Below are 23,068 nucleotides of genomic sequence, written 5' to 3'. Positions count from 1 at the left end.
GTCACCATAGACCTCTGCCTATAAAAGCCTTCAAGGGGAGTGTTTCCATGGCTCATCACTGTTCTTACCCTCACCCTACCTGCACATGCTCCTGGTTAAGATACCGACCCTGCCTATCAGCTCTGACTAGGAAAATGGGCTGATTTTGCAGAGATGGCACCTTATGCAGAAAAAGTGCTTTTCTCAAGAGGCAACTGTGGACATTGAGCACACTGAAGCAGGCATTGAGCACTTTCTGGATTCTTTGGAAATCCACTGAATTTTAACTTACTTTATAGGGTGCTAAGTTCTTTTGTATTTCTCTTTAGTTTCTTTAAAATTTTTTCTTCTTTAAACAATTACAGAAGCAATATGTGATTGTTGTAGAAAATTAAAATACACAAATGAGTAAAATAAATTTTAAAATTGAAATTCAGATAGGTTAATATTCAGAAAACAAAAACTATAAATGATACAGCAAAATTGATTAAACTACATCAAAATAAAGAACTTTTGCTCATAAAAAAGACAACATAAAGAGGATATAAAGTTAAACCACACTATAGGAGAAGCTATTTATAATAGGTACATCTGACAAAGACCTTTTTTAGAGAATACAGAAAGAACTCCTAGAAATCAAAAAGACAATCCAATAGGATTATAGGCAAAAGATTTAAAGAGGCACTTCACAAAAGAATTATCCAAATGGCCAATAAATATATGAAGACATGCATAATCTCATTAATCATTAGGGAAATGCAAAGTAAAACCACAATGTGCAGGCGCGTGGGTGGCTCAGTTGGTTAAGCGACTGCCTTTGGCTCAGATCATGATCCCAGAGACTGGGAATCAAGTCCGATATTGGGCTCCCTGCTCAGCAGGGAGTCTGCTTCTCCCTCTGCCCCTGCCCATCCATCATGTGTGCTCTCTCTCTCTGTCTCAAATAAATAAAATCTTTTAAAAAATAAATAAATAAAAGAAAACCACAATGTGATACTACGATACACCCAGCAGGATGTATAACAATAGAGAGAGTGACACACTAACTGTCGGTGATGAGGGTGAGGAACTGCCACTCACAAATTGATGGTGCGGATGTAAACTGATACAATTACTCTGAAAAACTGGGTGGTATGAACAGTTGACATATATACACCGCATGACCAGCAATTCACTCCTAGGCATATATCACATATATCCAAAAGAAATGTGTACATACATTCATAAGAGACATATAGTAGAATACTCAAAGCATTACTATTCACAACAGTTAGAAGGTGGAGACACCATTTCTGCTGTAGAATGGATAAAGCAAGGTACAGTTACAAAGTAGAATACTATACTGCAGAAAATGAACAATTAATGGGCGCCTGGGTGGCTCAGTGGGTTGGGCCGCTGCCTTCGGCTCAGGTCATGATCTCAGGGTCCTGGGATCAAGTCCCGCATCGGGTTCTCTGCTCAGCAGAGAGCCCGCTTCCCTTTCTCTCTCTGCCTGCCTCTCTGCCTCCTTGTGATCTCTGCCTGTCAAATAAATAAATAAATAAATAAATAAATCTTTAAAAACAAAAAAATGAACAATTAATAGCTACCTATACATACAGATGAATCTCTTACAAACACGATGTTGATGAAAGGAGTCAGACACAAGAGCACAGACTAAATGGTTCTGTTTATATAAAATACCAAAAGCAAGACAAGCTGCACGTTAGAAGTTAGGACCGTGGCGGGAGGTTCGTGAGTGCTGATAATGTTTTTGTTTTCATTTGGGTTCAAGTTACATAGGTTACATTCATCAAGATGGATGCTTCTGATCTGTATTCTTTTCTGTAGGTGTATTTAAATAAAACAATTACTTAGACATTCTCTGAAACCACTGTTAACATTTTGATATATCATCTTTCAAATTTCCTAGGTTCTTCTTATTTTAGCTTATTTTCCTGGGTTCTTTTAATCATTAGAGAGAGTATCAACTATTCAATATTCAACATTTATTGGATTGAAGAAACAAAGATTGATAAGAAAGGTCCCATCCTTGATGATGGAACTCTAGTTGGAGAGACATAAGAACTATATTAAAGATAAGAACACTCTCTGAGGATAAGTGTTATAACACAGCTATGTATTAAGGTCTAGTGACTGTGCTGAGTCTGGAATATGCACCTTTGCCAGGGAGGCTTCACACTGAACTAGCACTTTTCCAAACTGACTTAGGTTAAGGGGAGATAAGTCACTGCAGATAAAACAGCATGCACAAGGCATGCTGTTGGGTAGCCACAACAGATCAGTTTCGATGGAGTACATGATGTGATCTGTGGGCAGCAGCAAAAGGTAAGTTTTGCACCAGTGTGGATGAAAAGAGGCTTGGGTCAAACAAAGAAGTCTGGGTTTTATTCCACAGGCATCTGCTGCAGCTGATCATTTTTACCTCAATACATTTGGCTCCCAGGATACCTGGCTCCTGGTTTTCCTCCAGCCTCACTAGTGGCTCTTTCTCAGTCTCCTTTGCTGGTTCCTCCTTCCCCAGTCTCAAGATGGGAGTGTCCCAGGGCTCAGTCCTTGGGCCTCTTTTCTTGTCTGCTTGAATCTACTCCTTGTAATCACTTTTTCGGCCCTGGGTTTTCCTCCCAAACTCCAGACATTTTCATCCAACTGCCTAACAAACATTTCCATTTGGATGTCCAATAGGCATCTCTATTACATTTATAATGTGCCCAGATAAACTCCCCTCACAAGCTTCCTCATCTCAACTGATGGTAACTCCATCCTTCTTACTGCCCAGGCCAAAACCCTGGAGGCACCATTGGCTCGCTCCTCTTCTTTCTCTCCTGTGCCTTGCCTTATCCAGTCTGTCAGGAAATACTGTTGGCTCTACTTTCAAACATATGTCCTCAATCTGATCATTTCTCATTATATCCATTGCTATTTCACCCAAATTATCACCCTCCTCCTCTTGATGACTGTAATCTTTTCCCCTGCTACAGTTTACTCTTAACACAGCAAAGTGATCCTTTAAAATCATGTCCCTCTCCTTAAACACCCTACGCTGACTTCCATTTCACTGAGAGTAAATGTCAAAGTCCTACATTACCTAGATGTGGTTCTCACTTCCAACCTCTACTTCTCTCTCACCTTCAACTCTGTGACAGTATCTCCTACTAACTTTCCCCTGGCTCACTCTGCTCTGGCCACCCTCACTTCCAAAAAATATGCCAAGCAAGTTCTTTGATCTTTAGGACTTTGCTACTGGCTGTGCAGTCTAAGATGTCCTTTCTCCAGAGAGCTACATGACCATCTTCTTCCCTTCTTTCTTAAATGTCACCTTCACAATGAAGCCTACTCTGACCATCTAATTCAAAAATTTGACATCTCCTGCCTCCCTACATGCTGGATTCCTTTTGGCCTATGCTACTGGCCACAGCACCTATCACTATAAAATTTATTATGCCTACTGCTTAAAGCCTCTCTCTCCCCACTAAACTGTAAAAACAGATCTTTGCTTTGTTCACTAAACTGCTTTGTTTACCTTGACCAGTGCCTGGAACACAGAAAGCACTCGGTTAATATTTGTTAAATGAATCAATAGCCAATTGGATCTATAAAAAGGACATCTGCTTTTTCATGTAATTTCCTTTCTGATTATAAAAGTATACATCATAGGGCGCCTGGGTGGCTCAGTGGGTTAAGCCGCTGTCTTCGGCTCAGGTCATGATCTCAGGGTCCTGGGATCGAGTCCCGCATCGGGCTCTCTGCTCAGCAGGGAGCCTGCTTCCTCCTCTCTCTCTGCCTGCCTCTCTGCCTACTTGTGTTCTCTGTCAAATAAATAAATAAAATCTTTAAAAAAAAAAAAAGTATACATCATAGAAAATTTGGAACATGCCAAAAACTGTAAAGAAAAAAGAATCCACTTGGGGAGAAACATTATTAATATTTTAATGCAGTCTCTTTCTAGTCTTTTTTCCAATGAAGACTTGGCTTCTCATAGTTGCCATCATATCAAAGGTAACTTTAACATCCTGTACCACTGAAAAGTTTTAGGTAGGGGAAGCAGTGAGATTGCATTTCTTCCTTTCTTTCTATCTATCTATCTATCTATCTATTTATCTATCTAATCTTTTAAGTAATCTCTGTGCCCAGCGTGAGACTCCAACTCATGATCCTGAGATCAAGGGTCACATGCTCTGCTGACTGAGCCAGCCAGGCACCCCTGTAAGATGGCACTTTAGATGGATCAGAGGTCAAGGAGCCCAGTATGAGAAAACCTGATATGAATTCTAAATGGATGGAGAAGAGAGAAACATGAGGCAGGACACCACCGGAAAGAACCTCTTCAATACTTTGAAGTGAGAAATCATAAGGGTCTGGACAAGGTCTGGGGATAATTCTGATATAAATATATGACAAATTACAATAAAAGTCAGACCCAAAGCATTAAATATTTCTTAAAAAGCATATCAAGTCAAGTTTTCTTTTTAAATTTTATTTAGAAAACTGGCATAATTTCACTGTGGAGGGGGTAACTGGGCACTCCTGTTATTGATCAGAATGAGCAAAAATGGTACAAACTTTGTGGAGAGTATTTTAGCAATGGACATCAAGGACTTCAAAAATACTCATACCATTTAATATTTTCATTCCTTGGAAGCTAAATATCATATTGAAAAACTTCCATGTACAAAGATATTCAAGATAGCATTATAAGAAGCAAAGGTAGAAAAATATATGATCAATCAATTAAGCAAACTGTAATATAATTTTTATATAATAATATAAGGCTATTAAAATTTACATATTAAAAGGGTTTATAATATCATGGAAATTGTTTAAGATGTGTTACCTAACATAAGCATAATACAAGACTACTTCAGGTTTGACTATACCCATAAAAGTAAAGTACAAAGAAAGAAATCTTTAATGAAATCAACCAACAAATTAATTGGTTTCTTTCTGTAGGAAGAGAGATGATTTATTTATCTACCTTTCACTCATTCACTCAGTCATCAACTTTTTGGAATTTCTTCATTTGACACTGAGTTTGTGTTTCATTTAGTGTAGAACCTACCATTTTAGATATGGGGACTTGAGTTCCAAAAAACAATGTGAGGACAGTGGCAATACTCACCAGGGCAGACACCAGCAGATGTGTCAGCAGAACTACAAGAAGGGAAGACCACTTTTTCTTCTCACAGCCATCAAAAAATATGATACCCCAGAACACGTGCAGCAATATGATAACCAGCGTCATGAAAGCTGAAAGATAGTCATCCATTAATGTCCAGTCATACAGACAACAGATACCAAAGCCCATTGACCACCTGCTCATGATACACAAGCTCTTGGGGTACACCACACCACTGTGAGAGTTCAAACACCACCTGCCAGAACCAGGATACTGACACATATTTGCTCAAATAGTAACTTGGAAAGCAAAACTTCTGAACACAGGGTCAGCTCTGCAGCAGCTTGTCATAGAGAATGTGAACCTATTAAACCAAAGGCAGCTTGGACTGACTTCCAAGAAGTTTCGCTAAGGAAGGGAATAAAACTAGCATAGTATCTAGTCAAATCTTTCCAAATTAGCCTTCTGCACTTTCCTGAATTAAATGGATTATCTTCAATTTAAACAAATCTTCTCACCAAACTGAAATTTCTCCTGTGTTCTTTCCTTTAAAAAAAAAATGCTAATGGAAGTATAAAAATATTAAAAATTGCAATAATTATCTTAGATTCTTCTTAGGCAACTCAAACTGAATCTGATCAGCACAACCAGGTTTTTCTGTGGAAGAGAGAGAGAGAGAGAGTGTGTGTGTGTGTGCGCGCGCGTGCGTGCGCATTTCTTTTCTACCTTGGAAACATTATTTAAAATGGGCAATTTCCGCATATTCTGAAAGCTTTAATATGGAAAAAAGGGCATATCAATTTTCGTTTTCAGTCACATATTAAGATACAATTAACACCCACCAATCTGGCAAAAATTCAAGTCTGACAATTCTCTTTCACACTGCAGATAGGAAAACAATCTGGCATTACCCAGTAAAGTTGAGAATATGTATTCTCTATTTCATTCCAGCAATTCCACAGCTATATCTATACTCTGAAGAAACTGGTTCTTAGATCAAAAGATCACTAGTACCTGAGAACTTGTTAGGAATGCAAATTCTTGGGATCCACCCCAGACCTCCTGAATCAAACAATGAGCTTAACAACTAGTGTTTAAACAGCCCTGAGAGTGATTCCAAAGTAGTCAAATTTGAGAACTATTGCTCTGGAAAAACTAACACATTTGCACAATTAGATATATACCAGAATATTTATATCAGCATTGTTTGTAATAACAAAAAATTTTCATCATTACCAAGAATGGATGACTTGTGGTGTATTCACACAATGGTATATGATCTATAATACAAATGATCTCAAGAATGTAATGCTGAGGGGGGGGGAACCATATTGAGGGAAGATGCCCATTATTTATACAAAGTCAAAAACATCCAAAAACAATATTAAAAGGACATAACTACTCTGATTGGAGGAAAGTGATGTGTCCTATCTAGTGACAGAGTGCCATCATTTCAGTCAGTGGTGGTAAATACTTTAAGTAGAGGAGGGATTTTAAAAATATATAACTTTGGGATGAGGGTAGACTAAAATTCAAATGACCTAAGGCACGTTCCTGCTAAAAAACATTTGGATGACTTGATACTGTATCCAAAGTAAAGTCCAAATGTCTCAGATTATCATCCAAGGCCCTCTATAACCTAGAACCAAATTATTATTCTTTTTTTTTAAAAGATTTTATTTATTTATTTGACAGAGAGAGATCACAAGTAGATGGAGAGGCAGGCAGAGAGAGAGAGAGAGGGAAGCAGGCTCCCTGCTGAGCAGAGAGCCCAATGCGGGACTCGATCCCAGGACCCTGAGATCATGACCTGAGCCGAAGGCAGCGGCTTAACCCACTAAGCCACCCAGGCGCCCCCCCAAATTATTATTCTTAACTAATCTTCAAATACAGCCCACATGGCAGAAAGCCAGAAATCTTATACTCTCTGTCTCTGTGCTTTTACTTATTTTTTTAACTGACTGTCCTTCTGCCTGAATACTCATCATCCCCCTGCCATCTCACAACATCCAAATCTTACTTTAAGATCTAGCTTAATGCCACCTCCTTAGTGAGTTCTTTCTGACACCCACTCTTCACTTTTTTAAGAACCCTCGGCACACATTTGCTGAGCACCTGGATAGTCTGGCCTGAAGATTTTGTACTAGGGCTCGGGAGTTACACAATCTCGAGATGGAATGCAGGCTCCACAGTGTGGCTTTGGGCAAACTATGTAACCTCTTTCACCTTCTGTTTCCTTTATTTCTAAAACAGGGACAATAATACCTCAAAGGGCAGTTGCAGGGAAGAACAGTGTTTTGTAAACCTCGGCTTTTCAATAAATACTACTACTATGTGCCACAGTCTCTGGATTCAAAGATGAGTATGGCAGGGCCTTTAGTGAGCTGTACCGTCAGGCGGGAAAATGAGGCAGAGTAGCAGTAGTAGTGTGGGTAGTGTGCATTGTTTGAAAATGTACTCTTCTTCACTCTTACAGATTATTTCTTTCCCCGACCTTGTGTTACTTTTATGTTTATTTTCTTCCTCCTCTCTTTCCTCATTGCATACAACAAGTACTTATTTGGTATCCACTATGATAAACACTCTTTGGGGCACTGGGGCTATCACCGTGCACAAAACACAATCTCATGGAACTCTGCCTCATCCTTTCAGTTTACTGTTTTATTAACACAGTATCCAAAGGGGATCTCCCAGACATTTGTTGAAACACTGTAAGTCCTTACTTGACTGCTTATTTATTCTGCTGGCATTAATTTCTGGCTGGCTGCCATATCGTCCTAAGACTTTACTACTACAACATGCCATTTAGAATATTAGGATTCATTCTGTATTCCCTCTGCAACTGGTCAGAGGTCCAACAGAAACAGAGGCCTGAAGATCTATTCCGCCACACACAGGAGCTAGAGGTACATACAATTTTGTTACTTTTCTCCGGTAAATGGAATTAATTCCAATTAGAAATGAAGATTTGCTAATAGTATTTCTAGGAAACTATCTTTTAATTACTAAAACTTTCTCATTTCATGTTCCTAACTATAAAATTCTAAAAGTCCTTCAGTAAATCTAACTCTATAAAATTTGCTTTGTTCTAATATTTGTAAAAGTAGGAAAAAAACCCTCCAAATTCATTATAAAAAATCACAATTCATTTATATTCCAGAATAATAAAAGGAGCTTCCCTAATTTCTAATGTTTTGGAACATTAATCAGAAATCTGAACAAATCTGGGTTGCCTAGGTGGCTCAGTCAGTTAAACGTTTGACTTGATTTCAGCTCAGGTCATGATCTCAGGGTTGGGCGATCGAGCTCTGTGAGAGGCTCTGGGCATGTGGGGCCTGCTTAAGATTCTCTCTCCCTCACCCCATGCATTCTCTCTAAAAGAGAAGAAAGAATGAAAGAGAGAAAGGGAGAAAGAAAGACAAGAAAGAAAGGAGGGGAAGAAGGGAGGGAGGAAGGGAAGAGAAGGAAGGAGGGTGGAAGGGAGTTAAGAAAGAAGTCTGAACAGAAAAAAAAAGAAATCTGAACGAGTCTAACAAGTATTGTACATCTGTTTGTGAAATTGTAGCTGTCAATTTGATAATGAACTTCTAACAATCTTTTAAGTCAAATCCTCTTGGTAAAGAATGTTTTATTTTAACCTATTTCTAAGCAAAATGTTTCAGAGTTATCTTTAAGAAGCTATAGTTGGGAGCACCTGTGTGGCTCAGTCAGTTGAGTATCTGACTCTTGATTTCGAATTCAGATTCCTGGAATCAGAGTCCTGGGATACAGCCCTATATTGGCCTCTGCACTCAGCATGGAGTCTGCAGTTAGAATTCTATCTCCTTCCCCTTCTGCTCCTCTCACTCCTGCTCTCTCTCTCTCTCAAAACAATAAATAAGTCTTTAAAATTTAAAAAAAAAAAAAAAAAGAGCCTACATTTACGATTTGGTTCTTTCTCCTTGAATATACTCCAAATGTTTTAACACAGAGACCGACAAACATCGTCATTTTCATGCTCGTCTCTCTCTTCCTTATTCCTAATATTTACTTTTCTGTCCTTGCAAAGATAACGGCCTAAGACAGCTACTGATTCTAACACCAGATCCTACCAGTACAGAAACTATCACCTGTCTTCCTCTGACAACTTAATAGAATCTCTAACTATGCCAGAGAGAGCCAAGGGCGGCTGCTAGGTGGTAGCAGCAACAGGTAGAGGAAGACTTTGCAAAGCCAATGGTTAGCCTCAACTGCCTAGAGACAGGATATGATTACTAATGAGCTTCTGGCTTCTTTTTCTGAGAAGAGTCTGGGGTGTCAAGGTTCTGTGCAGTGAAGGACTCTCCTCCATACCTCTTGGTTATAGAAACTCTGGATTCTTAAAGGATCTCCAACGGCCTAGCTACAGAACTAAATATTTTTGACAATGCCCTTCCCATAATAGGGATTTAACTTAAAATTTTTGCTTTAAAAAGCATGAAAATTTTGTGACCTTGTTATTATAATATAGAAGTATATATATTACTGATCAAATAACATTCTCCAAGATTTAAAAAAGATACCTTGAAAACCATCTCATACTACATAGCAATAAGAAAGGTGTAATACTGTCTTCTAACACCAGTCAGATCATAAAGGAGGTATTCTGAAAGCAATCTGAATAATTATTGGTGTGTAAATAGCATTTATCATCTCATATTTATGAAAGTGCTTCTAAAGTATGTTCATGAGCTGAACAGATGGCCAAAAATATGATTTTAAGTCTCCCTAGCATATGTTAAGGAATGATGAAATTCTCTCTTCAGATTAGTTCATCAGTGTGGAGAGTCAGCACTGGGAGGCCTATTAGATGGTTTCTGATCTAATCCGTAAGCAATGAAAAAATAAATCCCACAGGATCCACTTCAAATCCAGTTAGAAGTTTACTTGATTACAACAGTCGCTGTGGGAAAGTTCCTTCTCAAACTGAACCCAAATCTGCCTTCTAACTCAATGATTCATAAGTGAGGCAATTTTGCCCCCAGAGAGCATTTGTCAATATTTTTAGACATTTTTGGTTGCCACAGCTGGCGGTGGGGTACTTCTGGCATCTAAAAGATAGAGGCCAGTGATGCTGTCAAATACCCTACACTACACAAAACACCCCTCCATCTCCTGCCAAAAACGAATTACCTGACCCCAAATGTCAATAATGCCAAAGACAAGCCCTGCTCCAACTGCTGCTTGTTGATCCTAGGAAGGCTTTTTGAAGAAACACAAGTCAACTCTTTTTTTCCCACATGTGGCACATTTAAAAAAAAAAAATTGAGAGCTACCCTACGACACAGCAATTGCACTATTGGGTATTTACCCTAAAAATAGAAATGTAGTGATCCGAAGGAGCACGTGCACCCGAATGTTTATAGCAGCAATGTCCACAATAGCCAAACTATGGAAAGAACCTAGATGTCCATCAATAGATGAATGGATGAAGAAGATGTAGTATACTATGCAGCCATCAAAAGAAATGAAATCTTGCCATTTGCAATGATGTGGATAGAACTAGAGGGTATTATGCTGAGTGAAATAAGTCAATCAGAGAAAGACAACTATCATATGATCTCCCTGATATGAGGAAGGGGAGATGCAACGTGGGGGGTTTGGAGTAGGAAAAGAATAAATGAAACAAGATGGGACTAGGAGGGAGACAAACCATAAGAGACTCTTAATCTCACAAAACAAACTGAGGGTTGCTGGGGGGAGGTGGGGAGGGAAAGGGTGGTGGGGTTATGGACATTGGGGAGGGTATGTGCTATGGTCAGTGCTGTGAAGTGTGTAAACCTGGCGATTCACAGATCTGTACCCCTGGGGCTAATAATACATTATATGTTAATAAAAAAATTGAAAAATGAAACTCTCTGTATTACTCAGCTATTATCACCAAAATGGTGTGTAACAAACCATGCCAACAGTTACATTCACTATAGCATGGGGTACCTGTCTGGCTCACTCAGTGGAGCATCTGACTCTTGATCTTGGGGTTGTGAGTTTGAGCCCCACATTGGGTGTAGAGTTTACTTAAAAAATCAAATCTTTAAAAAGAAAAAAAAGTTATTGGCTATTGCTGCCATTGGGAGCATTGGATTTATACCTAGGGTATAAATCTCTAATGGGGAACCCATCTTCTAGCAATGTGCAGGGAGTGTGGGCTCTCAGGATCCTACTGCTTTGTATTAATGCTGTGTTGGCTTTATGAAATTAACTAGGATGTTTCCATGTTTGTTTCTGGCCTAGAATAGTTTCATTTCCATCAGATTTATCTTTCCTTTAAGTGTTTGCTCCAAACAAGACCTCAAACCATGATGCCAATATAAAACAAAACCAAGCACAAAAGAACCTGGATGGAGATTAAATGAAAATTGGAGATAAGATCTGCACTTGGATTGGATGTGAGTTATAAGAAAAAGGGGAGAATCAGGAACCGCTTCAAAGTTTTTGGCCTATGCAACAGGAAGGGCATCAACTGAAAGGAGGAAGATTTCAGAGGTACATCATTTAAAGATGTTGTTCCACCGTCTTCTGTCTGCCAGAATTTCTGAAGAGAAGTCAACAGTCTTTCAAATCATTATTTCACTGAATATAAGGAGAAAAAAATTCCCCTAGATATGGAAAAACAGTCTACCATCTGAAACCAGGACTTTAATCTCAAGATTGAAATATTCACTATTCAAAGTTAATATCTAAGTAATTCTTTGTGAATCAAAATATTCAACTTAATTTGTGGTGAAGAACTTTAGCATAATGGAAAAGCTGATAAAACCAAATAAATCTATTCTTTAAAATAAACTTTAAGGTTGGATTGATTCCTTAAAAAAGAACCATAAAGATTTCTGAACATTTATGTATACAATACAAAAAGTCTGGTCTCAGGAACTTGGCTAAAACATCCTCCAGGAATAGCAATGGAAAACCTCAGAGTACCTTAATGAAACACATTACAATGTGAATGATTTCCCCAGGAATTGTGCAATGCAGCAGCCCTGATGTGAACATTCTAGTTCTCTTTGGAAGAAATGAGGGGAGGTAGAGGAGTCAACTGGTACAAGTGGTATCAGCAGTGAAGAGCATCCTTGCTGATGAGAAGTAGGCACTGAACAGATGCAAATGCTCCCAAAAGAGCCACGGAGCTTCATAGCATCAAGCTGGGGTGGTTGAGGAAGGCCAGACTAATCAATAAAGTTGAAAACAAGGTAGTTTTTCTCTCCCTTTCAAACTGTAAATATTAGATATAATGGATAAAATATATATTCCTATGGGACTGAATGAAAGAAGAAACTATGCTAGATGATATTCCAAAAATGTTACTTCTTTCTAGTGCAAATCATCCATACACAGTATCCTGCCCCTCACTACTAAGAAAAATATACCTGGGAGTTTCTCTAAGAAGAAGAAAAAAAAAAAAACTAAACCCCAAAAACAAAAAAATTAAAGGTAGCAGTAGATGAAGAAAATGACAGACTCACACATGAAGAAGAAATGAGAAGCAGAAGCCATCAGACTGCCTGAGCTGCACAGGGGCTGGCCACTCAGCCGTGTGATGAGAGAGACAGCAGTGTTTCGGAGAGTGGACAGGAACATATCTCAAGGAGCCACAGCCTGCGTCATTCCTTTAGCCAAACCCTGTGAAGCCATCCACTGAGCTGCCTGTTTGCACACTGCATGAAGGCGGCTACCTGCGCTCTGCACACATGGGAACATATCCCAGGCTGCTGGTCTCTAACAAGCCAAGATTTAGAGAAAGGACAAACCAAAAGCATAATTTTCCATTCTCAGTTACAGATAGAATGAAAACACATAATGAAAAAATATATTTTATGACAACACTGATGACATAGTACAGCATATGGAATATCCCTGTGTCATAAGCAGTGGCAGTTAGTTATAATTTATTATAAGAAATTAAGATTTTAATACATTCCAAAAAGAGTAAGAATTGCAGATTAAGCTCTATTGTTAAAAATTTTCTTTGTGTCATTAACAGATGTTATATTTTTTCCTACTACTTTAGAACTGTTGATGTAGTTATCAAAGAAACTTACAAAGAGCCTTCATTTAAAAGTCTAAACATGTAACCAACTTGACATACTACAAAGATTATACTTAAAATATTGCAGCAAAAAAATGAATGAATGAAAAAAGTAACTCACTGGGTTACAACACCAAGAATTTATTCTCATGCTCATTGGTCAGAGGGTTGACTGCGCTTTGGCTGAATATGGCTGGGCTCAACCGGGTTGCACTGCTGTAGACTGCTGGTACAGCTGGGTTTTACTCCTCATTGCTGCTGCACACAGGTCTGCTCTATATATGTTCACTCTGGGGTCAAGGTCAAGTGGGCATTAACGATGTAGGACACGTTCTCATAAGTCCAAAAACGCAGGCACAACCATCCAAGTAGTAATTGAGCTTCTGATTTCCTTATGTTCCCTAATTAACTGAGTTCAAGCCACATAACTGAGTTCAATCTCAGGGGCAGGGAAGTACATCCTGGCCACCATGAGGCCATACAAGGGTGTGGATGTATAATTCTACAAAAGGGAATGACAAATTGGGAAAAATGGAATCTCCTATATTCCTCTTACTTTTATTTTCCCTCAAGTTCAACATTCCTCTTACTTTGATCAGTCACCATAAGATACTGCTTCTAGGTGTTTCACCATACTCACACTGTTCTTCTGTACCAATTTTAGTCCTTCAGTACTCCTGTTAAATCACAATGCTCAGAACTGAATATGATACTCCACATGGGGTCTGACCTGTATTGATTTCTCCTAGTGAATGGCTAAAGAATTTAAAACCTTACCTAGAGAGGAGCACTGCCAAGAAAATATAAATGAAATGATTTGGGAAAGTTTTGGTTTTTCTTAAATATTTGAGAGAAAGAGATGTACACCCGTGTTCAAGCACATCACAGACATGAGCAAGGTGAGGGGCAGAAGGAGCGGGAGAGAATCTCAAGCAGACTCCCTGCTGAGCACGAAGCCCAACAACGTGGGGCTTGATCTGCTGACCCTGAGATCATGACCTGCGCTGAAATCAAGAGTCAGACAGTCAACTGACTGAGCCATCCCAGTGCCCTGATTTGGGAAAGTTTTAAAAATAAAATACTAGCTTCCCTTCCCTACTGAGTAGGGAAAGACATTAAAGACATTTTTCTTCTAAAGCATAAGACAAGGAGGGGATGCCTGGGTGGCTCAGTTGGTAAGGTATTTGCCTTTGGCTCAGGTCAGGATCCCAGGGGCCTGGGATTGAGGCTCCTTACTCAGTGAGGAGCCTGTATCTCCCTCTGCCTCTGCTGCCCCCCCTACCTGTACTCTCTCTCTCTGACAAATAAATAAAAAATCTTAAAAAAAAAAAAAAAAGCATGAGAGGCAATTCAGAGTGATAAACCCAGATTCCACTGCTTATGACACAGGGATATTCCAGAAATTATCCTCTAAATTCTGTTTTTTAATTTCAAGAACCAAATTCTCTACCCTGATAAGAACCACATTCTTTATCTTTAGGCCATTTTAAAGTTTATTAAATCACTTAAATATAAACTCTCTAAATTAATTTCAGTTAATTCATTACAATTCTGAGCTAGGTATTATTTTTGTTCTTCCTGAAAGATGAGGAAATTGAGGGTTAGACAGAAGTGCAGTGAACAATGTCTTTCTTAACTCTAGGCCAGTAGGAAAGACACCTCTTCCCTCCACCAGGAACATTCCTCCCTGACAACCTCCTTCTTTTGCTGGCCTAGCTATTATTCATCCTTTCAGTTTCTAGTCAAATAGCACTTCCTCCATAAGCTGTGCCTAGCTATCATTTTATGAATCAATATTTGAGTCCATCTAGCAGTAAAGGACTCTAAAAGGTGCTGGGGTGAACAAAACACACACAGTCCTTGCACTTAAAAGGCTTAGCATCTGGCTGGAAAAACTTAAGTAACTACACAGTTAACCAATTAATTACAAGCGCAGGAAGCACTACAGAACAGAAGCACATTACCACCTGAGTGTGAGTTAGAGCTTGACTTCTGTGTGCTCACAGCTCTTCCTCCTCACAGCATTTAGCACACTTAATTATAATTAGCTGTTTGTCTTTAACCCACACTTTATTCCCCACTGTGAGTGGAAAGTACAGGCATTAACTAAACTGTACTGTCATAGCTTGGTATAACTTCTGTTTAACACAAATACTTAATATTAATGTGTTGAATGAGTGATTAAACAATCAAACGAACTTGACCAAAATACTAAATTAATGAACCAGAATAAGACTTGAACTTAGGACTCCAATTTCCATACTTTTGCCTTTATATAGCATTACGAAGAAATGGTAATGATTCCAAGAAAAGTTAATATTACCCTGCTACACAACTACAAATAAAAAATAATTAACTTATACATACATATTATTGATAAACTATACCTACTTGTAACATGAAAATCTATGTACACACAAGTATCATACAGTGTCTCTCTGATACTAACATAAATATACTATAAGTAACCCCATAGACCTTATTTATTCTGATAACTAGTTAGGCATTTGTAATGAAATATGATAAACATATAAACTTGCAGATTTAACTGACAAGTTACAAATGAGCTCATGCCTAAATAAGTTGTAACAACATTAGCTATAATATATATAATAAACACAAATATATACAAATTTGGGATTATTATTTTAAAATGCAATGAAAAGTAACTTCTTAAATGTATAATTCAAAGTTCATGCTCCAAAGAATAATGCTATATAAACTCTTGCATATAATAAAACAAATGTTCTTTCACTCTATAAGTATATATTCATAGCATGATCAGCCGGCTATCCTAAAAGCTAAAGACATTAAAACATTTTATTTTCTTCTGAATATTGCCTTTTACCTTGAATTTATAGAAATTGTAAATACAACCCCCAAACTGCTAGCACATCTTTCTTTTACTTTCCTCCAAAAGAATCACTTTAAGCTAGTCTTATGAAGGGGATTAGCACCATCTAGTGAAAGAAGCTAGCAGAAAAATAAATTCCATTAGGAGAATGCTACTGGAGCCAAAAGAAAATTGTACATGTAGCAGTATAATAGACCAATTTCAGAAATTATAGAAAACTGTAGCAGTAATACCCCTCCTGATTATGTTCTATTTATTTATATTGGACTCTAACAGATGTTAGCTATTAACATTACATTTGTTCTAAAAACCTAACACTCATTATTATAATTCATCAAAAAACTGTCAGAAATGTTCTAATTATGGAATTCTTAAAATGAAGAAAATTTGCTTTATTGGAAGCACCACTAAATAAGTCCAATCCATGAACTTGTAGCCAGATGTAATGGGCTGTGACTCAGTCCTTACAAAGAATAGTCCTTGGAAAGTCATTATACATTTTTGTACAAGGAAGATCATTTTGGTGGCTGTGTACATGCCAGATTCACATGAAAGTATGTTGAGGAAAGACTAACCGGTTGGGGGTTGACGGAAGTAATGCAGACAGGAGATACCAAGGCCTAGACTAAAATGAGGAACACAAGTCCAACGGGGTTAGGGATCACCATAGCAGCAGGATGACTATAAACTAATGCAGCAGTTTTTAAAATCTGGGCACAATTTCTTTACCTGATTCTATTATTATCTTAAACTATACTAAAATAGTTACTCACTTGTGTTTAGTCTTATTTTCTCTATTAGAGGGTAAGCTCCTTGAGGACAGAAATTCCTTTAGTATAGATGTTAAATAAATAATAATTAATAGGATATGTGCGTGGGGGGTCACTTAATTTAATAATATAAATTGTGGAGATAACAAAAAACACAGAAGAATTTTCTTAAAACTATTTTTAAAAGAATCCTCTCAGAAATTTAAGAGAAATTTTATGTCAATTATGTACATTACAACTGTCAAATGCATGATCACTGCCTCATGATGATAATTTTTGCTTGGTGGATGAAAAGCAGTTTGAAACGAGTTGATCCTTTCCTACATTTTTGGATAAAAGGTCATTTCATGTATTATCATTTTTCCTCTCAACTTATTTTTTCAAAGAATACAGCATGATTTATTCTTAAATGTTCAAAAGAAGGAAAACTATTAATTTTTTCAGATATATATATGAAGGTAAAAGTTTCATGTTTTACCTTCAAAACAAAACATGTATATATGTTAAAATCCTAGCTTTCAAACCTGGTTAACCTAAGGAATTGATAACACAAAATCAGGGCAATAGTTACCTGTGGGGGAAAAACTATGAGAAACAAGGGACTCTAAGTTCTCTCTTAATGTTCTAGTTTTTAAGAAAAAGGGAAGATCAGTTGTTAAATGACACAGATATGTTTAAATGTACATTTTAGATGCATAACATTACTTTACATTAAATAAGAAACATTTTTCCCCTTCTCAATTTCAAAATTCAGTTATACTGCCTATCCCAAAAGTGGGCCAAGATGACAAATTAAAGACTAAGGCTTTTACTGAAGATAAAGGCAAACCAATGAAAACAAAAAGGTATAAAACCTATAAAAATTCACTTATAATACATCAACTACACATCCAACATTATTAGTATAGCAAAATAAAAATAAATTTTATATATGCTAAATTCTACCCTAAAATTCTAAAATACTCTAGCCAAAATTTTTATTTTCCTACATCCTTTACTTCTGCTATTTAATAGTATCTTCCCTTCACAAGTTATCATATAAATTTAAATTGTGAATTCCTAAGGCAAGGAACTCAAATAAGGATGATTATTTAGACCAGAAGATTGAATATTCACATCTAATTGGCACATACCTGAATTTAGGAAGAACTGGGGAGAGTCTCCATGAATGCCCACTGTGCCTGGTCCCAAGGAGTCAGAAAGGGTATTTACAAAGGCAAATACTCCACTCATGATTCCAAAGCCTAAGCCAGAAACTAAAGAGGAAGAAACACGTTAGACCCTTTTCACGCCAAGATTTCTCTTCAAATCAAGTTTCCAAGGACTAGAGAACACTATTTTGACAGGCAAACGGTATATGTGCTGCTGGAGAAACAGTGGAAGGCTGGCGCAGGGAAAACTGTGCTTGGCGAAATGATAAACAGAAAAGGGTGTAAATAGGGAAGTGAAGGGAAATGAACAGTGGAATATAGCAGAGAAATGAAAAAAGAAAAAGATCTAAAAAGGCACAGAAACAATAGGTGAGAGAGGACACAATGCTGCAGTTCTGGCTTTGGTTTATGATTACAGTCCGTAGAATTAAGTATGAGGGCTTGAAACTGGAACCAAGCTTGAGGGATGACTGTCTATAGTAGAAAGTAATTTCTGGGTCAAACTAGGTTGACTCAACTTAGGGATCTAGAACCAATCTTAAAACATAATTCTAAAAGAAAATCCTACAGAGATATTAACTATATTAATATAGAAAGTCCTCCTATCAGAGCCAAAGTTAGGGTAACAACCCAACGGAGAAAATAGTAACAATACTTAAAAGCTTAACTAGAGTATTAAAAGCATATTAAAAACTTAACTAGAGTATATGCATATTAAAAGCCCAACTTTCAAACCTGGTCAACTATTTAATGAACATACAGGTCACCTGTAATTATTTCTCTTTACATAACGGTCCTGGAAAGCTAGAAAAACAAATAATGTGCACCAAAAGGTCAAGGCAATAATAAAATACTATTTAAAATCTACAAAGATGGTGTGCCTAGGGGGCTCAGTCTGTTAAGTCTCTGACTCTTGATTTTGGCTCAGGTCATGATCTCAGGGTCATGGGATTGGATCAAGCCCCACATTGCGCTCCATGTTCTGTGGGGAGTCTGCTAGAGATTTTCTCTTTCCCTCTTCCTCTCCCTCTGTTCCTCTCCCATGGCTACCTTGTGCAAGCACTCTCTCTCTCTCAAATGGGTAAATCTTTCTCCAAAAAAAACAAACCAGGGGTGCCTGGGTGGCTCAGTGGGTTAAAGCCTCTGCCTTCAGTTCAGGTCATGATCTCAGGGTCCTGGGATCGAGCCCCACATCGATCTGCTCTGCTCAGCAGTGAGCCTGCTTCCCCCTCCCTCTCTCTCTCTGTCTGCTTGTAATCTCTGTCTGTCAAAAAAACAAAACAAAAACAAACAAACAAAAAAAAAACAGAAAACACAAAACTACAAAGATATAAAAAATTAAAATGGCTTTTATGTTAAATCTGGCTTTTTCTCTTAATGACACCATGCAGTTCCAACTTACCATAGGCCAGCAATCGCATAGAAGGTGCTGTCTCATCTGGGTTTATAGTCTTCAAACCCTCGCTGGCTTTTCTAAAATAAAACCACACAATTTTTTAAAAGGAAAAGCAGTATATCAGGAAAATTCACAAGGTATTTCAAAATCTACTTATTGAGGCTTCTGCTCAGGTTATACCTTAAATCTAAAATTCATTTAAAGAGTCTTAACTATAGAGAACAGATGGTTACCCCAGGGGAAGTGGCTGGGGGATGGGCTAAATAGGTGATAGAGATTAAGGAGTACACTTGTTGAGATGAGAACTGGTGATGTATGAAGTGTTGAATCACTGCGTTGCAGAAAGGAAACTAATATTACCCTGTATGGTAACTGGAATAAAAGTAAAACCTAAAAATAGTAAACAAAATAAAACAAAATGCATTTAAACTAAACCCAGCAAAATTTCAATTAACTAATATCAACCAAAATTTCCAACCAATTTGCCTTTTATCTGACTTTTCACAAAGAAGGGGAAAAAATAAGAAAAATATAACTAAACAAGCCATCAGGGATTGAACTTATAAGGAAAAAAAAGCAATGGTTCTGACTATTTTCTGAGCTCAGTAAATATTTAATTCAATGTCCTATCTATCACTCTGAATTTGTCCCCTTTTACGAAGTACTTAGACCTTCAATCCCACCAGGGTTATAGCTATTTTGCTACCCTCCCTTTTACCTTCCATTTTGTAGAACCTAAATTATACTCATCTTCCAAAGTCTCTTTTAGTAAGCACTTTCTCAAAGTCATTTCTACCAGTGACTGATAATCGCTAATCTCTCCTTACTCTTCAATCCTAGAATGCCCATGATCTGAGCTCTCATAGGGTTACTTAATCATATGATCTTCGGATGATAAAATATTCTACATATTTGTTTCATATCCCAATCAGGCTTCAGGGGGGAATTAATCAGAGAAGATGCTAGAAAGACAATAAATGAATACCTAAATGAAACATTAGAATACTGGTCACTAAGAAATAATCTGCAGTGATATCTGTGCTTCTGTTGGGAACAATTCTCAAACTTATCTTGAGTCCCTACTCCCATGCAGATGTATTAGGTAGGAATGCAAGGTGTAGCTGTCAGTTCTATTACTGTCACGATTACTAACATTTGTTGGCTAGAAACTCTGCAACAATGATCCTGACTCAAAGGATATTTACATTGTATTTACAAGAAGGTATATTTGTTAAAGCAATAAAGAAACCAAACATTTTAGATTGATTTTTCACCAAGGGCTGAAACAAAATGAGTTAGGTTAACTCTAAGAGTAGAAAATTTAATTAACCAGAAGATACGTATACTCTGGGCATTGTGTTAATTTAAATTTCAAGGTATTCGTATTCAATATAGCAGGCCTATTCATTACATAAATATAAATACCATTGGTTACTTTAAATTAAGGCAATGTAGAATTCAACCATAGTAGTAATAAGAATAATGAAAAGGACCTTTTTCTTTTCTAGACTCAAAAGAAACAATTTGCCATTTCAGGGCACTCCATTTATAAGCATTACTTGGTAGCAAGGACATTAATCAAAACTTAAGTGGCTGTATCATCTTTCTCTGGAGCAGTAACCAACCAAAATGTTCAATTTTCCTAAATAAAATAACCTGTGACAGGAATGTTGTTATAGGCTAATTAAAGGGCACCTGGGTGGCTCAGTGGGTTAAAGCCTCTGCCTTGGCTCAGGTCCGTGATCCCCGAGTACTGGAATCCAGCCCTGTGTCAGCACCGGGCTATCTGCTCAGCAGGGAGCCTGCTTCCCCCTCTCTCTCTGCCTGCCTCTCTGCCTACTTGTGATCTCTGTCAAATAAATAAAGAAAATCTTAAAAAAAAAAAAAAAGGCTAAAGCTGAGAGACATATATGATAGCAATCTCTATCAACAAGTAGACATAATGGCACAACAGAATCAAATTTTAGAGGATTTGTTTTATATAAATTGCTCAATAATGAATAAAACATTTTTGCTATCTGGTATAGCAAGGTATCACAAATGTATTAAATATATAAATTCAAAAGTCTAATAAACTTCCTCATTCTATGTTGCAAGTTTATGAGAGGAAAGGTCTATGGAAACAGTTCTCAACACTAACATTAGGAAACAGAAAAGTAGAAAACACCATTAGTTTCCATGGTCATGATGGACAGAACACATGATGTAAGGGACAGTGTTTTTCTTCTTATTTTAAAAAAAAAACACAGAGTGTATTATTTGTTTCAGGGGTACAGGTCTGTGATTCATCAGTCTTACTCAATTCACTGCATTCACCATAGCACATACCCTCCCCAATGTCCATCACCCAGCCACCTCATCTCTCCCACCCACTTCCACTCCAGCAACTGTTTGTTTCCTGAGATTGAGTCTCTTAAGGGGTGTCTGGGTGGCTCAGTGAGTTAAAGCCTCTGCCTTCGGCTCAGGTCATGATCCTGGGTCCTAGGATCGAGCCCCACATCGGGCTCTCTGCTCAGCGGGGAGCCTGCTTCTCTCTCTCCCTCTGCCTGCCTCTTGCCTACTTGTGATCTCTGTCTGTCAAACAAATAAAAAAAAATCTTAAAAAAAAAAAAAAGAGTCTCTTAAGATTTGTCTCCCTCTCTGGTTTTGTCTTGATTTTTCCCTCCCTTCCCTGATGATCCTCTGTCTTGTTTCTCAAATTCCTCATATCAGTGAGATCATATGATAATTGCCTTTTTCTGATTGACTTATTTCACTTAGCATAATACCCTCCAGTTCCATCCACGTGATTGCAAATGGCAAGATTTCTCTTTTTGATGGCTGCATAATATTCCATTATACACACACACACACACACACACACACACACACACACCCCACATCTTTATTCATTCATCCGTTGATGGACATCCTTTCCATAGTTGGGCTATTGGGACAGTGTTTTTAATTTGACCATTTTACTGAAGGGGAAAATTCTGTTTACATTTATTACTATTTCCAAGAACAAAAAAGACAAAGTTCAATTTTTGAAATATAAACTTTGTGTGGGCACCTGGGTGGTTCAGTTGGTTAACTGTCTGCCTTTGCTTAGGTTGTGTTTTCAGGGTCCTGGGATAGAGCCCCACCCTAGGCTCCCTGCTCAGCAGGGAGTATCTTCTGCTTCTCTCTCCCCCTTGGCTCTTCCCTACCTCTGACTCATGCTCTAATAAATAAATAAAATCTTAAAAAAAAAAAAGAAATTGTAGTAATGATTATCTTAACATTTTTTCTACAAATGGAAGATGTTCTAAAATTAGGAAATATTTATGGTATCAGCATTATAAGACAAAACTGGATTAAATTACAAAAGCTCCAAGTAAAAAAATGTTTAATGTATGTTTTAGGCAACATATGCAACCATAATTTGGATTTTTTATAGAAACTACTATAGGAAGGACTATCACTTGTGGCCACATGCCAGTTTCTCACAGTACCGCTCTTAGCTATGCTGAAAGTTACAATTCATTTATTCATTCTTCAAGAGGAAGTACTCGTTCCCAAGGCCTGACCCATGAAATAAATCTATGAGACTGCAGTGATAAATATTTTGATTCAATTTCATATATATAAAAAACTTTCATATTGTAATCTTGGCACCAAATTCAGATAGCAAAACTGTGATTGAAGTACTTTTTTTTTTTTAATAAACATATAATGTATTATTAGCCCCAGGGGTACAGGCCTGTGAATCGCCAGGTTTACACACTTTACAGCACTCA

The 23,068-nt window shown here is 37.6% G+C and overlaps 1 protein-coding gene across 2 annotated transcripts in view; it reads right to left on the bottom strand.

Moving 5' to 3' along the window:
* Positions 1-23,068, bottom strand: part of APH1B (aph-1 homolog B, gamma-secretase subunit) — a 34,123-nt gene that overhangs the window by 6,059 nt on the left and 4,996 nt on the right. For both annotated transcript variants that reach the window (XM_032342786.1, XM_032342787.1), the window contains 3 exons: positions 19,317-19,387; positions 17,897-18,019; positions 5,099-5,226 (listed from right to left, as the gene is read on the bottom strand). In XM_032342786.1, coding sequence (XP_032198677.1) covers positions 5,099-5,226; positions 17,897-18,019; positions 19,317-19,387 — 322 coding nt within the window. The remainder of the gene's footprint in view (positions 1-5,098; positions 5,227-17,896; positions 18,020-19,316; positions 19,388-23,068) is intronic.

The sequence above is a fragment of the Mustela erminea genome, chromosome 5 (genome assembly GCF_009829155.1).
Source record: "Mustela erminea isolate mMusErm1 chromosome 5, mMusErm1.Pri, whole genome shotgun sequence".
Lineage (NCBI taxonomy): Eukaryota > Metazoa > Chordata > Mammalia > Carnivora > Mustelidae > Mustela > Mustela erminea.
This window is presented reverse-complemented; position numbering and strand designations above follow the sequence as displayed.